Here is a 23,112-nt window from a genome sequence, read left to right as displayed (position 1 = left end):
ATACAGCTTCTCTCACACCATCTCTAGAGGGTCTGTCCTGCTGAGAACTAGGTTAGTAAAGCCTGCCATATATCATTTATACAATCCCTTCTGCCATAACAGGGTTTCTCTGTATAACAGTGCTAGCTGTCCTGGAACTCACACTGATCCACGTGCCTCTGCCTCCTGAGTGCTGGGATTAAAGGTGTGTGCCACCACACTTTTTTTTTTTTTTTTTTTTTTTTTTTTTTTTTGGAGTCTGTTGAGTTGATTTTTTTTAACTTGTCTACCTCAGAAGTAATGAAAACTGCATTACATATTAATTCCAGAGAGATGTTTGACAGCCACTACAGTTTTTAATAGGCACCCAAGTTAACATTTTAGCACAGAGTTTTCTCAGAGGTCAGAGAGAGGACATAGCATACAACACGTGAATGTTGTCTGCCTTCCTGCCTTCGATCTTGTCCTTATAAGATGTGTTGGGGAAATGAAGAATAATTAGATTTTCCAGTTCAATAGCACTTTTTATTAATTCAAAAACCACTCTGTGTTATCCAGGTCATGAATTCAGCAAACAAATTTGGCACTACATAAAGAACAAAATACCGATGTTGAAGTACAGTGTGCCCTGGCAGTCATAAAGCCTGTCCACAAACAGCTCTAGATAAAAATCAACTGCTGTGCTCATTCAGGCCAGAGTTCTGCCTTTTGACACTGGGACAGGACCTTTGTCATCTACAAAACCCGTGCTTGAAAACTGTGCAGTTGACCAAAACCACCTCACTTTGTATTATTTTTATCATTTTTGAGTTAGGCATTCTCATAGCTGTTGGGGAGGTCTATGCAGCCCACAACACTAAACAAGGATTGTAAATGTGTCAGGGCAATGCACAAAATATCATGAGCTTTGTTTAGACACAAATTGTAAAAAAACAAAATATCCAAATGAGAACAGAAATTACAAAAAAAAAAAAAAAAAAAAAAAAGAAAGAAAGAAAGAAAGAAAGAAAGAAAAGATCTCCTTTACTCAAAATGTTTGACATAATATTTAATAAATTTGATTAGCACTTAAGTGGTGGTAAATGAAGAGTCCCGGAAGGGTTAGATAGTGCTATTTCCAAACTGGACTCAGTGTACCCTCACTGGGTTGAAGCTGCCAGAGATGTATATTTGGAAAGAACCCAGGGGGGAGACAGAGTTCCTAAACTCCAGCAGAGGGATACAGTCCCCAAGTGAGTAGACGATAACAAACCCCTTCTGTCCCAGATGCTACAGAACTTGTCAGCCTCTGAGGGGCAGCTGGTTGTCTTTGAGTGCCGGGTAAAAGGAGCCCCGTCCCCGAAAGTCGAGTGGTACAGAGAAGGGACCTTAATAGAAGACTCTCCAGACTTCAGGATCTTACAGAAGAGTAAGTGGATGCTTCTCTAATAGTCTTACATTTTTAAACAAGAGTTTCATATAAGTTTGTGTTTGTGTTTTTAAACAATGAATCAAATAGCTAGTAGAAAGCTAATATAAAGGGTCTGAAGAGATGGCTCCGCAGTTAAAAGCACAGGCTGCTCCTCCAGAGGACCTGGTTCAATTCCCAGCTGCCACAGGGAGGCTTACAACAATGTGTACACTCCAGTTCCAGAGGGCATCTTACGCCCTCTGCTGGCTTATTTGGGCACTGCAAACACATTGTACACAGACATATCTACAGGCAAAAACACTCTTACACATAAAAGATCTTTAAAATTTTTTTAAACTAACATAAAAATCACTTTACAAATCATCACCTAAGAATAAATTGTATTAATATGTTGATATATATTCTCCAAGATTTCTCCATATACATTATTAATTTAAAAAAATGAGTCACACAAATATTTTTTTGTAATTCATTTGCTTTTTGAGACAGGGTCTCACTGTGTAGCTCTGACTGACCTGGAATTATGTAGACCAGGCTGGGCTTGAACTCACAGAGATTCTCCTGCCTCTGTCTCCCAAGTGTTAGGACTAAAAGCATGTTCCGCCATGCCCTACTATCCTTGATTTTTCCTTTACACAAAAGTTCATAGACATCTTTCCATATTAATGTAGTTTTCTTACATTAATTTTAGTTATATATATTTATTGTATGTGTGTCTGTATATGTGGACACATGTAATTCAGGACACTTGTGAGGTCAGAGGACAACTTGCAGGAGTACTTCTCCATTTTCACCATGTGCATACCATGGAGTGAACTCAGGTCATCAGCCACGGTGTTTTTACTGAACCATTTTATCAGCCATAATTATAAAGTTTTCTTTCTTGAGGTAGTAAGGATGGAACCCAGGACCTTCTGCATGCCAGGCAAGAGCTCTATCACTAAGCTCTCTCTATATGAGTTTTGTTACCTTTAAAACTAGTGTAAGTCATGGGCCAGTGGGATGCCTCAGTGGGTCAAGATGTGTGCCTTCAGCCTGGCAACTTGGCTTCAATCCTCAGGCCCATATAGTGGAGAAGTGAACTAACTCCTGAAGATTTTTTCCTCTGACTTCCACATGCATGGGGGCAGCAACAGTGATAATTTGGAATACCATTTAACTGAGAAAAGAAAAATGCTTCAGTAATTCTGTGTATTGTGTACTAGGCACTAGATGTACAGTATTCATTGAATGTCTACAATTGGATACATGTGTGGAACACTTGTATTTGGTGGTAGGCGCTTTGAAGAAAACCAAACAATTTTAAGATAATGAACCAGCCTTCAAGGAATCTTTTGCATGTCCTGAGGCACTTAAAATTACAAATTTTATAGAAGGAAGAAGCTACACTTTATAGACACTTGGGAGCCCAGAGACAAGAAATATTTCTCAAACAGCAAGTCATATACCAGTGAGATAGCTCCTGCCTTCAAGCTTTAAGACCTGAATTTGATCCCAGAATCCACAGGATGGAAGGAAAAAACTGATTCCTGCCAATTGTCCCTGACCACCACATGAGAGCTGTGGCTTGCACATGAGAGATACATAGATAGATCCATACATACATGATTAGTAGATACATACATAAATAGATACATACATAGATGATAGATAGATGCATATATACATACTTTTAGATTGTTAATAGATACACCTATATATATAGATGATAGATGCATAGATAAAGCATACAAATTATATTGTTAATAGATACACCTACATATATAGATGATAGATGCATAGATAAAGCATACAAAATATATACATAGATACATACATAGATGATTGCTAGAAGCATAGATAGATAGATAGATAGATAGATAGATAGATAGATAGATAGATAGACAGACAGACACTAGTCCTTCTGAATCCCACCTTCCTTTGGCACTCCACTTTGCAGGGAGACTGAAGCTTATGTTCACTGTGTGACCCCAGGTGCACTGCAAACTGAAGCACCATTTAGCACCTCTCCAACTGCCCCTCTGTGACCTCATTGTTCTAATAGGTCTTAATAATAAACGCCTAGAGTCAGAAGAAGGAGCAACTTCCCAGCTGAAAAGAGAGCAAGTCCCTGTTTCCTCCCACTTACAATCCTTTCTCTGCCTAGCCATCTCACTTCCTGTCTGTTAGCTAGTGGCAAGCTTCACGCTTTATTTGTACAAATAAGGTATTATCACACCTCATTGAGGTCTCTGGTACTTGGGTCATTACTTGACCTTGACAGATTGTCCTGATCACTTCAACCACAAGTGTACAAGACACTGAGACTCTCCAGTGAGCTTCTGATGGAAATCAGCGTCTCAGTAAAGTAGATGCTCACAACCTTTTGTCTTTTCTTCCTTTAGAACCTCGATCCATGGCAGAGCCAGGTAAAGATTGTCTCGACTAACTTATTAATGTGTGATGAGTCTTCTGAGATACACATATGTGGAAATATGCTGTAACTATTCTAAAACTGTCAAAATAAAAAAAGGTGAAAATAAAAAATTCCAGAAAAATCCAAATGAACTCTAGCTGTTATTGTTAAAGGGGACAGGAAGGGGCATGTTCAAATTTGCATATCTATGATACGAATATAGTTAATTTTTTAAAATGTTTTCCTGGGGACATTTTCCCTCTGACCAGTACTCCTACTCATTCCATGCCTTCCTCAAAACTGATTTTGGAATTTCTTTGATGCCAAATCCAACCCCACAGCCTTTGTGTACCAAATTTAATGGGTAAGAGTCTGAGAATATCAATAATTGAGAACACTCAAAGGCATGGGTTTGAGCCCCAGAATTAGTCAAAATAAGATAAGAATAATTTGTGGATCAGATCCAGAAATGTATAGAGATTAAATACAGTGTGTGTGCTGTTTCTTGATTTGGTTTTGGAGAATTACTGAAATAGAAATGAGAGCCAAGAAGCTCTCATTTGCCTATAGACAATGCAACTACAGAGCAGAGCCCTCAGGCTGTAAACCTGGGTGAGGAGACTGTCTGCAATTTCATTGGCGCTCTTCTCACAGCGAAGACATTCCAGAAGTAAGCATAGGACATCCATGTTACACACCATGGGGCAGATAATAAAGATGAGGGGTCTTTCTCGTAAGGACTAACCCAGTATTGTCTGCCATGGCCTCCTGGGAAGTTCTTCTAGAACATTGCTTTTCTACCTCCCTAATCCCATGACCCTTTAGTACATCCTCATGTTGTGGTGACCCCCAACCATAAAATTATCTTTGTTGCTACTTCATAACTATAATTTTGTTATTGTTGTGAATCATAACATAAATATTTGTGTTTTCCAATGGTCTTAGGTGACCCCTGTGAAAGGGTCATTTGACCCCCAAATTGCAACCTGTATGTAGGTTGAGAACCACTGTTCTAGAGGGTCCTAGTTGACTTAACTCAGTCATCACGAAGTACTAATACAACTAATACAACTGCTTCAGTAATTTTATTTCAACGACCCCTGCTCTTCTCAAGTTTTCAAAGACTATTTAACTGTATTAATTTTAGGCTTTAGTCATATCTGAGAATTATCTGTATAGCCACTCTCAAGACTTCATGTTATGGATCAGGGTAATCCATTGGAATGACTATATATTACAAAGGGAATTCCTATTTCTCTATCAGCTAATCACTACTACTTAAAGCATTCATGGATCAGTTTCTTGTGCTGCTGTCAATAAAACCCAGGTTCTCACTCATGTTAGGCATGAACTCTCCCACTAAGATAGAACCCACCTCCCCCAGCCCTTTTGCCCAATTTGAAGCTGTGGCCTTCCTTTAAAATTGCCTCACTGTGAAATTTCCCCATGAAAATAATGAGACTGGGGTTTGGAAAACTATTTTATTAGTTTTTCCATTTCACACATACTTCCTTTTCCTTTGACCCCTCCCCCCAGTTTGCTTTTGTGACTTTTGACATTTATTTAGTTTACTTTTCAATGTCTGGATTGGTGAAGTAGAAACAGGATGTTCATTATTTGTAACCCACTGGTCTTCGTTTGCCCTAGTTGGCAAATGCTGAAGAGAATAAGGAATCAGGAGTTTGGGGCAAGTCTGCACATCCCCTTGGGGGGATGTAGCTCAACTGTTAGAGGGTTCCCCTAGTGTTATATGCAACACCTTCTTGTCAGTACTCAGCCTGTCAGCATGAGCCTTTGGTTTTATGTATCTGGACTCCAGCCCTCCTAATGGGCCAGTGTGATCAGCTGTTTTCAAAGAACTAGTTAAGTTAGCTCCTTATGTCAAAGTTTATAGAATCGTCATTTGGTGCCATTTAGTCTCACAATTCTGTCTCCATGATTACATCATTCACTTTTTCATCTTACTGGCATACAGAGGAGATCTGCACTTTAGTCATTGCTGAGGTGTTTTCAGAAGATTCCGGATGTTTCACCTGCACTGCAAGCAACAAATATGGCACAGTGTCCAGCATTGCACAGTTGGACGTGAGAGGTGAGCTCAGCAGTTAGCCTGTGAGTGTGAACTTCAGAGTCTTTTTTTTTTTTTTTTTTTTTTTTGAGACAAGGTTTCTTTGTGTAGCCTTGGCTGTCCTGGAATTCACTCTGTAGTCTACAGTCCAGGCTGGCCCCTCTGCCTTCTGAGTGCAAAGACTAAAAGACTAAAAGGATGCACCACCACACCCCACCCAGAGTCATCTTTTTTTCCTGATTCATACATGAATCATAGATTTAAATTCCCCACTGTATAAGTATGTGGTCACGGCCTGAAGTAGAAAGGCAATAAAGTGTAAGACTGACTTGAAAGCAAAAGATTTAAATTGGTGCATGGAGAAATGACTTAGTGGTTAAGAGCACTGGCTAGTCTTCCTGAGGACCCAGGTCCAATATCCAACACGCAGGGTGGCCTCATAACTATCTTTAACTCTGGTTCCAGGCTATCTATCTAGCACCCTCTTCTGGCCTCCAAGGGCACTGCATACATGTGGTGCACACACACACACACACACACACACAGGCAAAGCACTCACACATAAAATAAAGATAAAGTGTCTTTGAAATTTTTTTAGTTATTAAGAAAATTGTTCCTAGGGACTGCCGAGAAGGATGGCTCAGCAGGTAAGGGTACCTCCCACCAAGTCTAACTGAATCAGTCCCTGAGACCCACACACACAGTGGAAGGACACTGATTCCAGCACGCTGTCCTCTGATCTCTACCCTGCATGACTGTATTCACACATGCACAAAATAAAATAATAACAAGTTGAGTGGTGATGGCAAACGACTTTAATCCCAGGCTTGGGATGCAGAGGCAGGAGGATCTGTGTGAGTTCGAGGCCAGGCTGGTCTACAGAGTGAGTTTCAGGAAAGGCTTCAAAGCTACAGAGAAACCCTGTCTTGAAAAACCAAAAAATAAATAAATAAAAAATAAAAGATAACAACAGTAAGAAGAAAGAAGAAGAAAATGTTCTTGTGGCTAGTGGTTATAGTTCGGTTGCTAGAGTGCTTGCCTAGCATGCATGAAGCCCCCGGTTCCTACTCCAGCACTTGATAAACCAGGCATAATGGTGCATGCCTATAATCCCAGCACTGGGAACAGGAAAGCAGGAGGATCAGGGGTTCAAGGCCAGTCTAGGATACATGAGAACCTATCACCAAAAACAGTTTATAGACAATATCCAGTTTTCAAGTTCTTATTACACTTAAAGCCACAGCCTCCTCAGTGGCCCTGTTATCTCTTCATACATCCCTAGAAAGCAGCTCCCTGGCCTTATACAAACTTCTCAAGTTCTTAAGAGTATGTCAAAGGGCTGGAAGATAATCCAGTAGGTGAAGTGCTTGCTTCACAAACTCAGTACCTGAGTTCAGTGGCTTGAGTCTACATACAAAAGTCAGGCGTGGCAGCCTATGCTTGTAATGGCTGCATGGGGGAGAAAGAGATCTCTGGAACTCCTGACCATAAATATCTGAAGCTGTTCTTTGGCTTCCACATGTGCGTGCACACACACACACACACACACACACACACACACACACACAGAGAGAGAGAGAGAGAGAGAGAGAGAACATATATCCAGGTGTGGTGGCTCACACCTTTAATCCCAGCACTCAGGAGGCAGAGGCAGACAGATCTCTCTGAGTTCAAGGCCAACCTGGTCTACAGAGTGAGTTCCAGGACATCCAAGGCTACACACAAACAAAACAAAGCAATACAAAACACAGAGTGCTTAGATCGCAGAGGTAAGGATTCAGGGAATCAAGCCCACACCCTGGGATAAACTAAGTATATTTTCTGGCACCGATACACACACAGCTGTGTATTTGGATGCTCAATTCAGTTTTCCCCACACCCTCACCATTATTGAATGCTCCAGATTTGGCCTGTTTTTTGACAAGCATCTTCCTGTGTGTGCATTTCCATGGACTGATGTCTTCCTGCCTGTATGCATATCCTTGCTCAAGGTGACAGTTCCAGCTCAGTCCTGTTGGTGGCCTCCAGCTCAAGTTTTCTAATTGTCCTTTCAGGAAATGAAGATATCAGCGATAATGGGGCTCTTCACCCAGCCAACTCAACCACCAACCTGGCTGTGACTGAGCAGCAGCCCTCCCCACTCAACCCAGAACCTCGTCTTGAGGAACAGCCCCCTAAGCCCAAACTGGAAGGGGTCCTGGTCAACCATAATGAGCCCCGCTCCAGCTCCAGGATTGGGCTACGGGTGCATTTCAACCTGCCTGAAGATGACAAAGAGAGTGAAGCATCTTCTGGGAGCGGAGTGGCCAACACTAGCCAGACTAGGCCTGATTCCTTTCCTGAGAGGTTCAACGGACAGGAGGCCAGAACCCCAGAGCCTTCCTCACCTGTCAAAGAGCCCCCTCCCGTCCTGGCCAAACCCAAACTGTAAGTAAAAATAGAATGAATAACTATGGGTGCCTGTGAGCTTCCTATGGGCCTAGCCTTAAAAATTATAGAGATGAGAGCCGGCAGGATGGCTCAGTTGGATGCTTGCCACACAAGCCTGAAAATCCAGGTTCAATCCCTGGGCCCATGTGGTAAAAGTAAAGCATCCTCTGGCCTCCACATACACACTGTACACATACACAGGCACAAGTGTACACACATGTGTACACATGCACACACATACACACACACATACACATACATCAAAAATTAAATTTAAAAATGTTAATAATAGAGTTGGGCTGGGGATGTAGCTCAGTTATTAGAATGCTTGCCTAGGATGCAGAAGGTCCAGGGTTTGAACCAAAGCATTGCAGAAGGTAAAGTAGGGCACACCTGTGATTCCAACACTTAGCAGGTGGGAGCAAGATGATCTAAAATTTAAGGTCAATTTCATAGTCACATGGAGTTTGAGGCTAGCCTGGGCTTCATGAGACCTTACCTCAGAACACATCAAACCAAAAAAAAGATAAAGTAATTCCAGCTGGGGGGTGGTGGTGCATGCCTTTAATCCCAGCACTCGGGAGGCAGACAGGCAGATCTCTGTAGACCAGCCTGGTCTACAAGAGCTAGTTCCAGGACAGCCTCCAAAGCCACAGAGAAACCCGGTCTCAAAAAAAAGAAAAACATAATTCCAAGTGAGAAGATTGTTGTGCCCACCAAGAGACCCCCCAAAGCTTCAAGGAGCCAGTGACACCTGAATGCAAACACAAAAAGGTGTTTGTTTCAAAAGAACCAGCTAGCTGGGGCTTCACTCTGTCGGGAGAGTTGAAGCCCTAAACTACAAATGCAAGGCATTTTTAAAGAGTAAAGAATGGGAAGGGGGTCCTGAGACCCCTGATCTCATGTAATAAAGTTTCCATGCTTACAGAGATTTCTTAGCGCACAAGGTTACAAAGTTTCCATACAAAGTAATTGCATGACAAAGGATATTTAGCAAAGGAGCCAAGACTGTAGTCTGCTCAGGCGGGGTTGATTAACACATCCTGGGATCTGGGCTACCTGGTTCCCAGTTTTCTTAAGAGACAATGGGGTGAGGAGTGATGTTTACAAGGTTGGTGATGAGCTCAGGCTCCCCTCTTCTTGTGGGAACTGCTTGTGACTTCCTATCCTATAGCCTAGAGTTAGGGTCCCTTGCTTAGTTGGGGTCTTTTTATTTTTCTCATTACAAAGATATATTGAGTGCAATGCAGAATGAACATCTCTGCATCACCATGAATGCATTCCCACTGTCGTCCTCATTGTTAGCATTCTACCCAAGCAATGTAGCACCTAATGGCACCTAAATTTGGAAAACGCCTGTCTAATGTTAGAGTTCTCCAGGCAAAGCATTTCTGAACTCTTCCCAGAATAGAGTACTCTTTCTTGTACCTGATAATCTTGACAGCCCATTCTTTTGTCCATATGTGTCTCTGCATCAACTTGAGCTTTGTAGCCATTAGGAACACTCTTCAGTACATACAGACAACTCTTTGCTAATGCTGGGTACACAGTGAAAACACCAGCATTTGTATGACTCTGATGGGATGCAAGAAGCCTTGTCTTCAGGTTCTGCTTAGGAGCCCAACTCTGTGCAGAGCTCCTGTCACATCCATTCTACATGTTCAGGGCTCCTGTGGCCAAGCAAGGACAGAGAATGACCTTAGCATGTTGTGTTTCATCCACATCTGTTACAGTTGGTGATAACATATATTACAGACAGTGGTAGCAAGTATATTTGTAATTATATAAACCTGTAGTGTCATCAAGCAAACCTACAGCTTTTTGTCCTTCTGTGGTGATGAGACGCTCACCAGGTACCATTTACATTTTCTCCTTTGGTCCTCACCAGGCCCATTTGCCCACCACACAGTGTGCAGCTCACTGAGATGATGGGTTTGCAAAGGAGAAAGAGTTTATTCAGGACACAACCACCTGTGGGGGTGGAGGACCAGTTCCCAAATGCACATTCCTACAGTGGGGCTTGGGAGGACTCACAGGCAGAGGGGTGGGAAAGGGGAATGGATCAAACCTTAACTATTGTCTTTTTTTGGAGATGTTAGTGGTAGGCAACTAGAGATGAGGGACCAGGAACAGGTGACATCAGCTCAGGAATGAGGAGCCAGAGCAAGGATGGAGAAAGGATGGTGTTCAGGTCTTTCCTCTTTGTTCAAGCACACACCTGTGTGTGCCTGTGTGAGGTATGCATGTATATGGAGGTGTCTTAGTTAGGGTTCCTATTGCTGTGAAGGGACACCATGACCATGGCAACTCTTATAATGGAAAACATTTAACTGAGGCTGGCTTACAGTTCCAGAGGTTTAGTCCATTATCTTCATGGCGAGAGGCATGGTAGCATACAGGCAGACATGGTGCTGGAGAACAACCTGAGAGTTCCCCATCTTGATCAGGATGATCAAACAGCAGGAAAAGACAATGAGCTTCTGAGACCTCAAACCCCGCCCCCACAATGACACACTTCTTCCAACAAAGCCACACCTACTCCATCCCTCCTAATAGAGCCACTCCTTATAGGCCAAGCACTCTATCAAATAGTGAATCTACAGTGCCATATATCTATTCAAACCACCAGAGGAGGCCAGAGGTTGATATCAGACGTCTCTCTTGGTTTTTAAACTTTAAAAAAATATTACATTAGCCAGGCTTGTCGGTGCATGTCTTTAACCCCAGCACTCAGGAGGCAGAGGCAAGTGGATCTCTGCAAGTTTGAGGCCAGCCTGGTCTACAAATGGAGATCTAGGACAGCTATTACACAGAGGAACCCTGTCTCAAAACAAACAAAATTACATTTTTTTTTTTTTTTTTTTTTTTTTTTTGTGGGAAGGGACATATAGAGGCACCCACATAGAGGTCTCACTTGGAACTCTGGATTTCAACTCTGTCTTCTGTTTTCTTGATTAAGTATGATCCTCAGAGAAGGGAATTTGAGGGTGGATAAACCAGACAACTCCTTTAGGACCTGCCTTCTCTCTCTGTAGATTGTTTCCTCATCCACAAACTGTGTCAGGGTGGGTCATTTAAGATTATTTGAAGCCTATCATTACCGAACACCTAAAGTAACAAAGGTTAAACACATAAAAATGTATTTCTTTTTTCTCACATAAAGGAAAGTATGTGTGGGTGCTCTGACATTAGGATCTAGTCTCCTCTGCCTACTCTGCCATCACCAGCATTTGCTTCCTTGCTGGCACCTCTCATGGCCAAATTGTCTCATGGTGTAACTGTCTCATGGTCATTTCAGGAGCAGAAAGAGCACACCGACAGGAGTCACAGTCTTAGTGTTAGAAGTCTCTTGTAAGTGACTTCCTGGAGGTCTAACCAAAATTCTTCTGATTTTATATCTTTGGCCACAATTGAGTCACCTGGTACACTAGCTGCAAAGGAGACTGGGAAGTGTAGTCTTTAGTTACATACATTGTAACTATGAAAAAAAAAAAAAAAACCAAAACACTAAGCATGTTCTTAGTTGGGCACAGTAGCAGACACCTGTGATCCTAGCAAATGGGGAGTAGAGGCAGGAGGTCAAGGTATCCTCAATTACATAGCAAGTTCAGGGCCAGGCTGGACTCCGTGAAACCCTGTCTCAAAGAAACTAAGCCTAATGAAAAAAAAAAAAAAAATCAAAGAATTAAGTAGACAGTGATGTCTGTCACATGAGACTTCTGATTAATAAAAATATTTTTGCAATAAGTGACACCCTCTAAAAATCCAATCCTCACCACTATATATTTCTTTAGTATTCCTTACCTTTTTAAGTTTCCTCTTAAGCTGGGCATTAGAGTCGCACGTCTTTAATCCCAGCACTTGGGAGGCAGAGGCAGGCAGTTCTCTGTGAGTTCAAGGCCAGCCTGGTCTACGGAGCTAATTCCAGGACAGGCTCCAAAGCAATAACGAGAAACCCTGTCTCAATTGAAAAACAAAAACAAAACAAAACAAAACAAAACAAAAAAAAAAAAAAAAAAAAAACAAGACAAAAAGAGCCAACTGTCAGACAAAAGATAGGATAAACTAAAAAGCCTATGTTTTGGGGGCAAAACATGTGTCTTTTTGTTTATATTATTTTGGACAGGGTCTCTATTTAGCCGAGGATGACCTTCTGATTCTTTTGCTTCCTACTTCCTTCCTGCTGGGATCACAGGTGTGCACAAAACCACCCAGTTTTTTATGGGGTGCTGGGAATTGAACAGAAGACTTCCTGAATGTTAGACAAGCATTCTATATCTCCAGACCCCAGACAAGTATATGGTATGCATAGGAGAGTCACCTAGGGTATGGTAGATGGACCGTGACCCATGGAATTAGAAACTCTGGGTAACATGGAAGTTTGTATTTTAACATGATTCTGAGGCTGGCTAACATTGAAGAGCATCTGACCTACATTTAAAAATCAGTGTTTAGACTCCTCCCTCGTCCATTTACCCCTCTGAGCATCAGTGTCCCAGTCAGCCAAGTTTGTTTTACAGTCTCCAGGTAACAGGAATGAGCAGCCAACACTGGGAGAACGGGTAAAGCTGTGTATATCTGCTCAGAATTAGTTGTCCTCATCAGCTGGGGAAACATTTAACAACTGACAAGGGCAAGAGAGAGCCAGCATAGTTAGCATTTGCCAACTTCTCCCACATGAATTTAGCCACTGAGGAGTGGGTCGTTGGGACTGGGTTCATAACAGCTGTCCTTCTGAGCCAGGAGGAGTTGGGGCTGGCACACAGTATCCAAAATTGTTGTTAAAGCAATTTCACATTTGATACCCAGGCTTGTATTTTGACTGTCTAATACTTTAATCTCAAAAATTCAAAATCCACAGGATATGATGCCAGTACATTTGTAATCTTAGCACTCAAGGGACTGAAGCAGGGAGATTGAAAGATCCAGGTTAGCTGTGGGCACATGGGAGACCCTGACTCAAATATTAAAATATTTAGGTTTTGCCTTTTCATATCATGAAAAAGCCAACACCAGTAGAAGCTGTTTATTTTATATTCATTGCTGAGAAAAATGCAACAAAGGTATTTGTGCTTCTTAATTTTAATACAATTATTTATTGTTTGTACATTTGTATATATAAGTGTGAGCATTCATGTATCATGGCATACTTATGGAGATGGGGGAGGCAGCTTCTGGGAGTTTGGTCTCCTTTAGACACATGGATCCCAAGTATCAAATGCAGGCTATCAGGTCTGGCAGTATATGACTTAATCCGCTGAGTCGTCTTTCCAGCCCTATTTCTTGCTTCTTAATTGTTTAATCTTTCAGTGATGAAGAAATGAAAAGTCCAAGCATAGTGGCACATGTCTTTGGGGGCAGAGGAGTGGATCTCTACATGTCAGGGGCTAGGTTGGTCTACATAAATGAGTTCCAGGCCAGCCAGGGCTGTATAGGGAGAGTCTGTCTCAAAAGAACAAAAACAAACAAAAGAGAAATGAAAATATTTACTTTGTTTGTTTTTAGAGACAGGGTTTCTCTGCATACACCCAGCTGTTCTGGAACTCACTTCATAGACCAGGTTGACCTCAAACTTGGAGACTTGCTTGCCTGGGCCTCCCAAGTGCTGGGATTAAAGGCATGTGCCATTACCATCTGAAGAAAGATTCTGTTTTAAAAGAAAAGAAAACTAACCAAAGGTCTGTGAGTGTAGCTTTGTGAAACCCTGGATTTGACCCTCAATATTCCAAAATGATGTACATTTTTTTGTTTGTTTTGGGGGGGGTGTTTGTTTGTTTTTGAGACAGGATTTCTCTGTGTAGCAGCTCTGGCTATCCTGGAACTCATTCTATAGACCAGATTGGCCTCAAATTCACAGAGATCCACCTGTATCTGCCTCTCTGACTTCTGGGATTAAAGTTGTGCACCACCACTGCCTGGCTAAGATATAAGATTTTAAAGAAACTTCTGGTTCAATATGGTGAGTGTTGTGTAGTATCCCTCAGAGACTACAACAGTCAGGTCTCACCTGGCTTCTTTGTCCATTCCATGCTTGGAGATTAAGAAATGTCAGGTAGAACAATTATAGATACTAAAAAAAGGGTAGGGATAGAGTCAGGAGGGTATCTCCAATGGTATTGGGGGAAAAGCCCCAAGGTTATTACACACAGTCATTATATACCACAATCAGAAGTAGAGGAAGGCAAAAAGACCTCCTTACCAAGATACAAAGAACAAGCAATTGTAATTACCTTCTCAATACCCAAAACATCAAATAACTACAACTTAAGCCAAATATCCTAATGTTGAGGATACACAATAGCCATACCTAGGGTTAAATATTCTATTGTTAAATTAAGACATACATTAGTTGCTTCTTAGGCCAAATATCCTGTTGTCTAGAAAAAAATATACAATAGCCACACCTTAGGTCAAACATTCTGTGGTTTGATCTTGAAAGAGCAATAGTGGGTTTGAACTCTCTGACCTTAAGTCAGGATGAAGCAGAATCATTTCTATGGGCTCTGACAGTGTAGACTTCTTTTTCAAAGTGGTGTGTGTGTGTGTGTGTGTGTGTGTGTGTGTGTGTGTGTGTGTTGACAGAAGTTTCTGTTCTGCCTGGTCCCACAGCCCTTTAGTCCCAAATAAACACACAGAGTCTTATATTAATTATAAACTGGTTGATGGCTCAGGCTTCTTACTGGCTAGCTCTCTCTTAATTATCAATCCATTTCTATTAATCTAAGAATTTCTACATAGTCTTGACTTACCAGAGAATGCCCAGGCTTCCTATCTTCCCAGTAGCTACATAGCAACTCCCTCTCTGTCTTCTAGCCTGGTAGCCCTGCCTATACTTCCTGCCTGGCTACATCCTGCCTTTCCATTGAGCAGTCAATGCTCTTAAACCACTGAGGCCTTTTTCCAGCCGGAACCTATATTTTCAAACTTGCACAGAACCATCTCTCAGCCCCCTTTCTCTTTTTAAGAACAAGAAAAGTCAAAGATGATGTTTATAAGCAAGATAAGTATAAAGTTTATCAGGACATTTCATTTCGTTTTGTTTTGTTTACAAACAATGTCATGTGGCCTGAACTGGCAAGAAACTGACATGTAGCTGAGGCTGGCTTTAAACTCCTGATCCTCCTTCATAGAACACTTAAGTGCTAAGATAAGGCATGCCCCACCACACGGTGTCACAGTAGAGTACTTTAGAGAGTGAAAATTAACCTCTGTAATAATTATAACACTAAGAAAGGCTTAGAGCAAGACTGCTTTGAATGAATAGGAACATAGGATCGATCATCTTATCCACAAAGTCTTGCCCGGTGGATCTCTGTGAGTCTGAGACCAGCCTGGTCTACAGAGTGCCTTCCAGTACATCTAGGACTACACAGAGAAACCCTGTCTCAAAAACAAACAAACAACAGTACCAAAAACCCAAAGCCTTAGCTAGAGAGGATGGAAAACATTCAGACACACATCCTGTCATAAGGTTGACTTTGCAGGAGAGCTGCACTAAGCCCTAGGTTCCACCACCATCACAGGTGGAGTGGGAGATAGTCTTTTGGATAATTCAGTGCCTACAGTAACTGCACCTGTGTGCAGCTAGATGCCTTCAGTCCAAGCTGAGAAAGAGTAAACGCCATTGTAACAGTATCAGCAAGAGTTGTTAGTATTCAGGCATCTGTCCTTGGGGTTCTGACAGGACACCCCCTCAGCTGCAGCCACTAAGAGCATCACCTGTGCACATTCACTACATTCCCTTTTAAAAGGGCCCTGCCCATCTCCCACCTCTCTCTCTTCTCTTCTCTTTTGTTGCTCCTGTCTCCAGAGGCCAGTCTTAACCCCTTCCCCTAATAAAAACCCCTCCATGTGCATTCAGTCACATGGCGTCTTTCTCTCTCGGGCTGCTTTTTAAAATTACAACAAGAGTAACACTGCCTCTATTTCTTTTATTTTTCAACTTATAAACATTGCACAGCAGCAGTGTCATGGCACAAAAACTAGAATATTTGAGATTCTGTTAGGGAGAGGGAAAGACAAACCAATAGCTCCGTAGCAATTATTACACGATGTCATGCCACTTTGGCCCTCTGTCTTTCTGTTTCTTTGTCTCTGTCTTACTCCCTCTGTGTCTACTTCCCTACACCCCAACTGAAAATAGCCATCTGTGGCCCAGGCTGTCTAAAAACTCACTGTGTAGCTAAGGATAGCCCTGAACTTCTCATCCCCACATCTCTACCTCTTGAGTGCTGGTGTTGTAGGTATGTGCCATGATGCCTGGTTTATTCAGTGCTGGGGATTGAACCCAGAGTTCTTCACATGCTAGGAAAGCAATCTCCCAGCGGAGCTACACCCCCAGGTCAGGTTTCCTGAAGGGTGAGGCTCATGGTAACATGTCCCTCCTCTCTCCCTGCCCTGTTCATTGTGCAGTGACTCTACTCAGTTACAACAGCTTCATAACCAAGTGTTACTGGAACAGCAGCAACTGCAAAGTGCATCTCCTTCATCACCCAAGGAGCCTCCTTTCAACTTGGGTGTCTTGAACTCGGCTCCCCCAGCAGTGACCATATCCAGCAAGCAGGTGAAGAGCCCTGTACCACAGACATTCAACTTGGCCCGGCCGAAGCATTTCTTCCCTGTTTCAAGCGCTTCCACAGCGGCTGTGTCCCCATCCAGCTCCCCAGTGTTCACCCTGAGCAATGCTCCTCAAACAATTCAGAGGACAGTCAGCAAAGAAAGCCTCTTACTGTCTCAGCCCTCCGCACAAAACAGATCTCCAGGAGGGCTCTCCATCCAAAATGAGCCAGCTCCTCCAGGCCCAGCAGAGCCACCGCCGCTCCCATATCCCATCCCCAGTGGAAACCAGTTTCAGCCTCACTGTGTGTCCCCAACTCCTGTCTCTCCCACCGGTCGGATTCAGAACCCAGCGGCTTTCCTCAGCTCTGTCCTGCCTTCTCTCCCATCCATTCCGCCCACCAACGCCATGGGACTGCCTAAAAGTGCACCATCCGTGTAAGTGTCGTGAAGGTTTGGGGATGCCAATTAAGGGGGCACATGCATAGAATCATTTGGTCTGAGCCAGCACTCTTAGTGAATGATTCTGAGATAATCTTACCGAGCAGATACAAAATGGATATTGAATGCCTCAGGACAAGGGGCATGTGTTTTTTTTTTTTTTTTTTTTTTTTTCCTTTTTCTTTAGTCAATATTTGTTTTTTGAGACAGGATGTCTCTGTGTATATAGTTCTGGCTGTCCTGGAACTCTCTTTGTAGACCAGGCTAACCTGGAACTCAGAGATCCCCTTGCCTCTGGAGTGCTGAGCTCAAGGGTGTGTGCCACCAGCGCATTCTCTATAGAGAGGTACCTTGCTCAGCCTAGACAAGGGAGGCAGGGGTGCCTTGGTCCAGCCTCAATGAGGTGATGAGACAGGCTTAGTTGACTTCCTAGGGGAGGTCTTACCTGCTGAGGATCAGATGGGAGGTGGGATGAGGGGAGGGAATGGAGAGTGGAAGGAGAGGAGGGAGGGGGAACTGGGATTGGAATGTAAAAGATAAATTTAAAAGAAAAAAGAAAAGAAACTAAACTATAAAGACTTTTGAAGAGACAAAAAAAAAAAAAAAAGTGTGTATCACCACCATGCCTGGCAATTATAAATATGCAACTCATTTGGTAGAGTGTTTGCCTAGCTTGAATGAAGCCCTAGGCTCAGTGCCCAGCATTTTATAAACTGGGTGTTGTTTGCACACCTGTAATACCAACACTGAGAGCCAAAGGTGGGAGGATCAGAAGTTCAAAATCATCCTTGACTACATAGCTATCCTGGGTTACATGAAATCTTGTCTCAAAATAATAAAACTAAATAAAATAAAATGCCTCTCTACACAGTATTTAATCCCCTGAGTGCTGAGGTCAGGTTGCCATTTACCCACTCTGCCCTTTACACTGACTAGTCACCTCATAGGGCTGGGGTTTCTTTTACAGACCTCCCCAGGGTCTGATGAAGAAAAGCACAAAAGCCCCTCAAGCCGTGAGTGATGATTACATCAGAGAGACCAAGAACTCAGTGATTCTAGACTTGGGGAAAAAAGTGAATTTCGGCGATGTCAGATCACACCAGCAGGTAAGAGTGTTAGACTCAAATGGGTGGGTGGGATCTTGTTTTAAGGATGTCACTGTTTGATACAGTCTTTGGGTGCTGAGGTGGGTCACAGCGTCAACAGTAGAGCATACACTGAGCCAGCTGGAGAGCTTGTTGATGGAGAAGGTGACCCTGAACCACACTCATCAAGTTTATATGTGTTTGCCTTGGATAGACTATTGGGTGGGCCCCTGTTACACATGGGGAGCAGGTTCCAAGACTCTCAATATATGCCTGAGTTCCACAGATGGTATCTCCCTACAGAATATATTAATATTTTAAAGCTTAACTTACGAAAGAAGACATAAGGGCTGAAGCTGTAGCTCAGTGATAGAATGCAGGGTTAATCATGATCAAGTTGGGCAGCAGACAAGCATGGTGTTGGAGCAGCAGCTGAGAGCTTTAAATCCTGACCCACATGCAGCAGGAAGACACAGGGAGAGCCTGGGCCTGGCTTGAGTATTTGAAACCTCAAGCCCACCCCCCCCCAGTGACACATTTCCTCCAATAAGGCCACACCTCCCAATCCTTCCCAAACAGTTCCACTAACTGGGGCCAAGCATTCAAACCTGTGAGACTGTGGGGGTTATTCTCACCCAAAGCACCACATATCCCTTCAGAAGATTACCCTTAAAACAAGAACTTAATAGTTTAAAGTCGCATCTTCTCCTGAAATTTTTATTTTTAGATTTTCATTTCCTTTTGTGCAAAGCAGCTATAATTCTTTGGGGTCAGAAATTTAGAAAGGGCAGCTCATTTATCATTGATTTGAGTTCTATACTAGCCATATTACACATATTACACAGAAGGGTGTGTGTGTGTGTGTGTGTGTGTGTTTACCACTTGGACAATGGATCTTAACATGAGGGAGAAAGTCTCATGCCAACTTTATTCAGAGCATCAGACATTTTTTTGTGTGTATGTGTGTTTTTTTGAGACAGGGGTTCTCTGTGTAGCCCTGATTATCCTGAAACTCACTCTGTAGACCAGGCTGGTATTGAACTCACAGAGATCCACCTGCCTATGCCTCCTGAGTGCTGAGATTAAAGGAATGCAGCAGGCAATTAATACAGTTAAAAGGTTAAGAGTCATATAAATCAAGTATACAATCATGAGGACAAGCTGCCCATGTCAAAAAACATGTTTTTCCACAGAGACATATAAAAAAACAATAGCCAGCTGTAATAATAATCTAAAATGAACTCACTACTATCTGCCACACCTGGGAGGGACACAAAAACACATCCCAAGAACAATTCCATCTTTTTGAGGAAACTGAGGTCACAAGACTCTTGTTTTCTTTTCTCACAAGAACTCAGAATTCTCTTTACACAATTCCACTCTTAAACTGTGTTCAGGTGTGTGTGTGTGTGTGTGTGTGTGTATGTGTGTGTGTGTGTTCCCGTGTGTTCTCTCCTCTGCTTACAGATACCACTGAAGGCAGCTGATAAAGAAATTTTTCCATTTTTATTCTGAAAGTAAATAAGACAGAAGAAAGTGAGAAGTGACCTAAATCTAGTATGGGAAGTCAGAAATGGACATCCACTGATGGTGAATCTGAGTTACCCTTTTCAGGCAGAACAGTGCAGAAAGAACTATGGGATTAATGTAAACACACCGCTTGCATTTGCACAGCTCATTAGCAACCCTGGCATAGGCTGTAACTTTACAGTTGGATCTATGTGTGGCAGAGACAGTCGACCTTGAGACCAAGCAAATGATGCCCAAACTGCCTGCCAGCTCAGGGATTTAGCATTCTCTGCCACAGTGTCCTTGTTCCTAAAGCTCCACCTGCCAAATGTTTAATCTGTCACCAAAACAACTTGGCCTTTATATTCTTATTTTAGTGCTCATCTTCAATTCATACATTGTATTGCACGGTTGGTACATTGATCGGGTATATCTGTGTGTTTTATATTTTTAATTTTAATTAAACTTTTTAATTTTAATAAACTTTATTATTAAAAAGCGTGCAGATAAATTAACCACACCCCAAAGTGAACCAGACCCAAACTGTACATGTCAGTGAAGTTCCCTACAGTTCCAGGCCTTTCTGAAGCTGGATTTTACACTTTCACTGTGGGGTATATTTTTATGCATTTGTGTACCCTGCAGAAGCCATGGCAAGGCAGAAGTGGAGCTGTACTGGTTGGTTTCCTCAACTTGATACAAACCCGGAAGTAGCTGGGAGGAGGGACTCTAGCTTTGTGTTGTTGTTTTACTTTTGTTTTTTGAGACGGGGTTTCTCTGTGTAGCCCTGACTGCCCTGGAACTCTCTGTAGATCAGGCTGGCCTCAAACTCACAGAGATCCACGGGCCTCTGCCTCCCAAGTGCTGGAATTAAAGGTGAGTGTGTGCTACCACTGCCCAGCTGCCTCCAACATGTTGGGCTGCAGACAAGTGTTCATGGTGTTGTTTTAATTAGTGATTAATGTGAGAGCACCCAGCCCACTGTGGGTGAGGCCACCCCTGGGCAGGTTTTCCTGATCTATGTAAGAAAACAAACTGAGCAGCCGAGAGGCCCAAACCAGTAAGTAGTGTTTCTCCATGGCCTCTGCATCAGATCCTGCCTTGAGTTCCTGCCCTGACTTCCCTGGATGATGCAAGCTGTAAGATGAAGGAAACATTACCCTCCCAGAGTTACTTTTTGTCATAGGCTTCATCACAGCAATAGAAACCCAACTAAGGGGCCAGAGAGATGACTCAGTGGTTAAGAATACTGTATTTCCTTTCAAAAGACCCAGGTTCAATGCCAAGTACCCACATGATGGCTCACAGACATGTACATGTTGCACATACATATGTGTAAAAAAAAAAACATCCAGATACATAAAGAAAAATAATTGTTTTTGAGACATGGTTCTCTGTGTAGCCCTGGCTGTCCTGAAACTAGCTCTATAAATCAGGCTAGCCTCAAACACACAGAGATCCACCTGCCTCTGCCTCCCACATGCTGGGATTAAAGGCCTGTGCCACCACTGCCCAGCAAAATAAATATTTTTTAAAGGAAAACCTAAGACAAGAACCAACTTCAGGGAGCTGTCTGGGGCATTGGCATGGTGTTCTGGCACGCATGCATGGCCTCCTACACACTAATAGTAATAAAGGTTTTTTTTTTTTTTTTTTGGTTTGGTTTGGTTTGGTTTGGTTTTTCGAGACAATAATGTTTTTTTTTTTTTTTTTTTAACATAGAAATTTCAACATACCCTTCTGTTTGGCAGGAATATAAAATTTCAAGCTTCGAGCAGAGGCTGATGAATGAGATAGAGTTCCGCTTGGAGCGTACTCCTGTTGACGAATCAGATGATGAGATCCAGCATGATGAAATCCCCACGGGCAAGTGTATCGCACCCATCTTTGACAAAAGACTCAAACACTTCCGAGTGACTGAAGGCTCTCCAGTTACCTTCACCTGCAAAATTGTCGGGATACCTGTTCCAAAGGTAGGGAAGATAGCCTGCCAGTTACCCATCGATAGCCAGGAACTTATACAAGGTCTTCAAGAAACTCTCTCGGGGCTGGGATGTAGCTGAGTGGTAGAGTTCTTGCCTCTAATGGCTCTAATATGTATCCTTCACACCAGGAAAAAAATCTCAGGGGGCTAAAGAGATAACTTCTCAGTTAAGAGTACTTGCTGCTTTTACAGGATGGACATTCAGTTCCCAACACCCACTTTGGGTGGCTCTCAACCACCTATAACTCCAGTTCCAGGGCATCTGATGCCACCTGTTCTGGTCTCTTCCTGCACCCCCTACCCACAAGAGACACAATAATAAAGAATGTCTCAGGCCTGGTATGTAGTATGCCTGAAGCCCTGGGTTCAATCCCCCAAACAATATTAAAAACAAAACAAAACAAAAACTTGGCTGGGTGGTGGTGGTGGCACAAGACTTTAATCCCAGCCCTTGGGAGACAGAGGCAGGCAGATCTCTGCATTCAAGGCCAGTCTGGATCACAAAACAAGTTCAGGAAAACCCTAGGCTATACAGAGAAACTTTGTCTGGAAAAAAACCAACCCAAACCCAAACAAACCAACAAAAGCAAAAAACAACAAAACATGGATATGGTGATGCATGCCTGTAATTTCAACACTTGGGAGAATCCAAAATTCAAGGCATAGTGTGTTTGTGGCCAGCCTAGGCTACATGATACCCTATCTCAGAAAACAAAACAACTTATCCCACTGTAATGAAGCATCAGCAGAATAAAAATGGAAAACAATACTCAAAAATTTAGATTGATTTAGATTAAAAAGAGTCAGGAACAGGATCATTAAGACAAAAAGAAATTGGACTTGTTAGGGTTTTTTTGTTTTGTTTGTTTTTTTTTGTTTTGGTTTTTGTTTTTTTTTTTTTTTTTTTTTTTTTCTTTTTTGGACAGGGTCTCATTATGTAGTCCTGACTGGCTTGGGACTCGCTATATAGAGCAGGCTGGCCTCAAAGTCACAGAGATCCACCTGCTTCTGTCTCTGGAGGGATGGGATTAAAGGTGAGTGACACCACATCAAACCTTGTTAGAATTTTAATAAAAGTTTAAAACAAATTTCTTAGTCATGCCACTTTATTTTGGATTGTTGGCTCTCTTAGCCATCAAACTCATCCAATTAATATTTTTCATTGTGTTTAGTTTCTATTGAAGACCCACAGGGTGCCTTTTGCTGTACAAAGAGAACTATATAGGTATCCTTACTGTTAGGATAGTAAATGCC

The 23,112-nt window shown here is 42.5% G+C and overlaps 1 protein-coding gene across 1 annotated transcript in view; it reads left to right on the top strand.

The window, feature by feature from the left end:
- Mypn (myopalladin) overlaps positions 1–23,112 on the top strand; it is an 80,705-nt gene that overhangs the window by 42,565 nt on the left and 15,028 nt on the right. Inside the window, exons 7-13 of the mRNA XM_051186821.1 lie at positions 1,246–1,387; positions 3,775–3,798; positions 5,761–5,877; positions 7,908–8,280; positions 16,696–17,277; positions 18,248–18,386; positions 21,626–21,847. Coding sequence (XP_051042778.1) covers positions 1,246–1,387; positions 3,775–3,798; positions 5,761–5,877; positions 7,908–8,280; positions 16,696–17,277; positions 18,248–18,386; positions 21,626–21,847 — 1,599 coding nt within the window. The remainder of the gene's footprint in view (positions 1–1,245; positions 1,388–3,774; positions 3,799–5,760; positions 5,878–7,907; positions 8,281–16,695; positions 17,278–18,247; positions 18,387–21,625; positions 21,848–23,112) is intronic.

Source organism: Phodopus roborovskii, unplaced genomic scaffold (assembly GCF_943737965.1).
Source record: "Phodopus roborovskii unplaced genomic scaffold, PHOROB, whole genome shotgun sequence".
Classification (NCBI taxonomy): Eukaryota; Metazoa; Chordata; class Mammalia; order Rodentia; family Cricetidae; genus Phodopus; species Phodopus roborovskii.
Note: the sequence above shows the minus strand (reverse complement) of the source record. Positions and strands in the feature narration are given on the sequence as shown.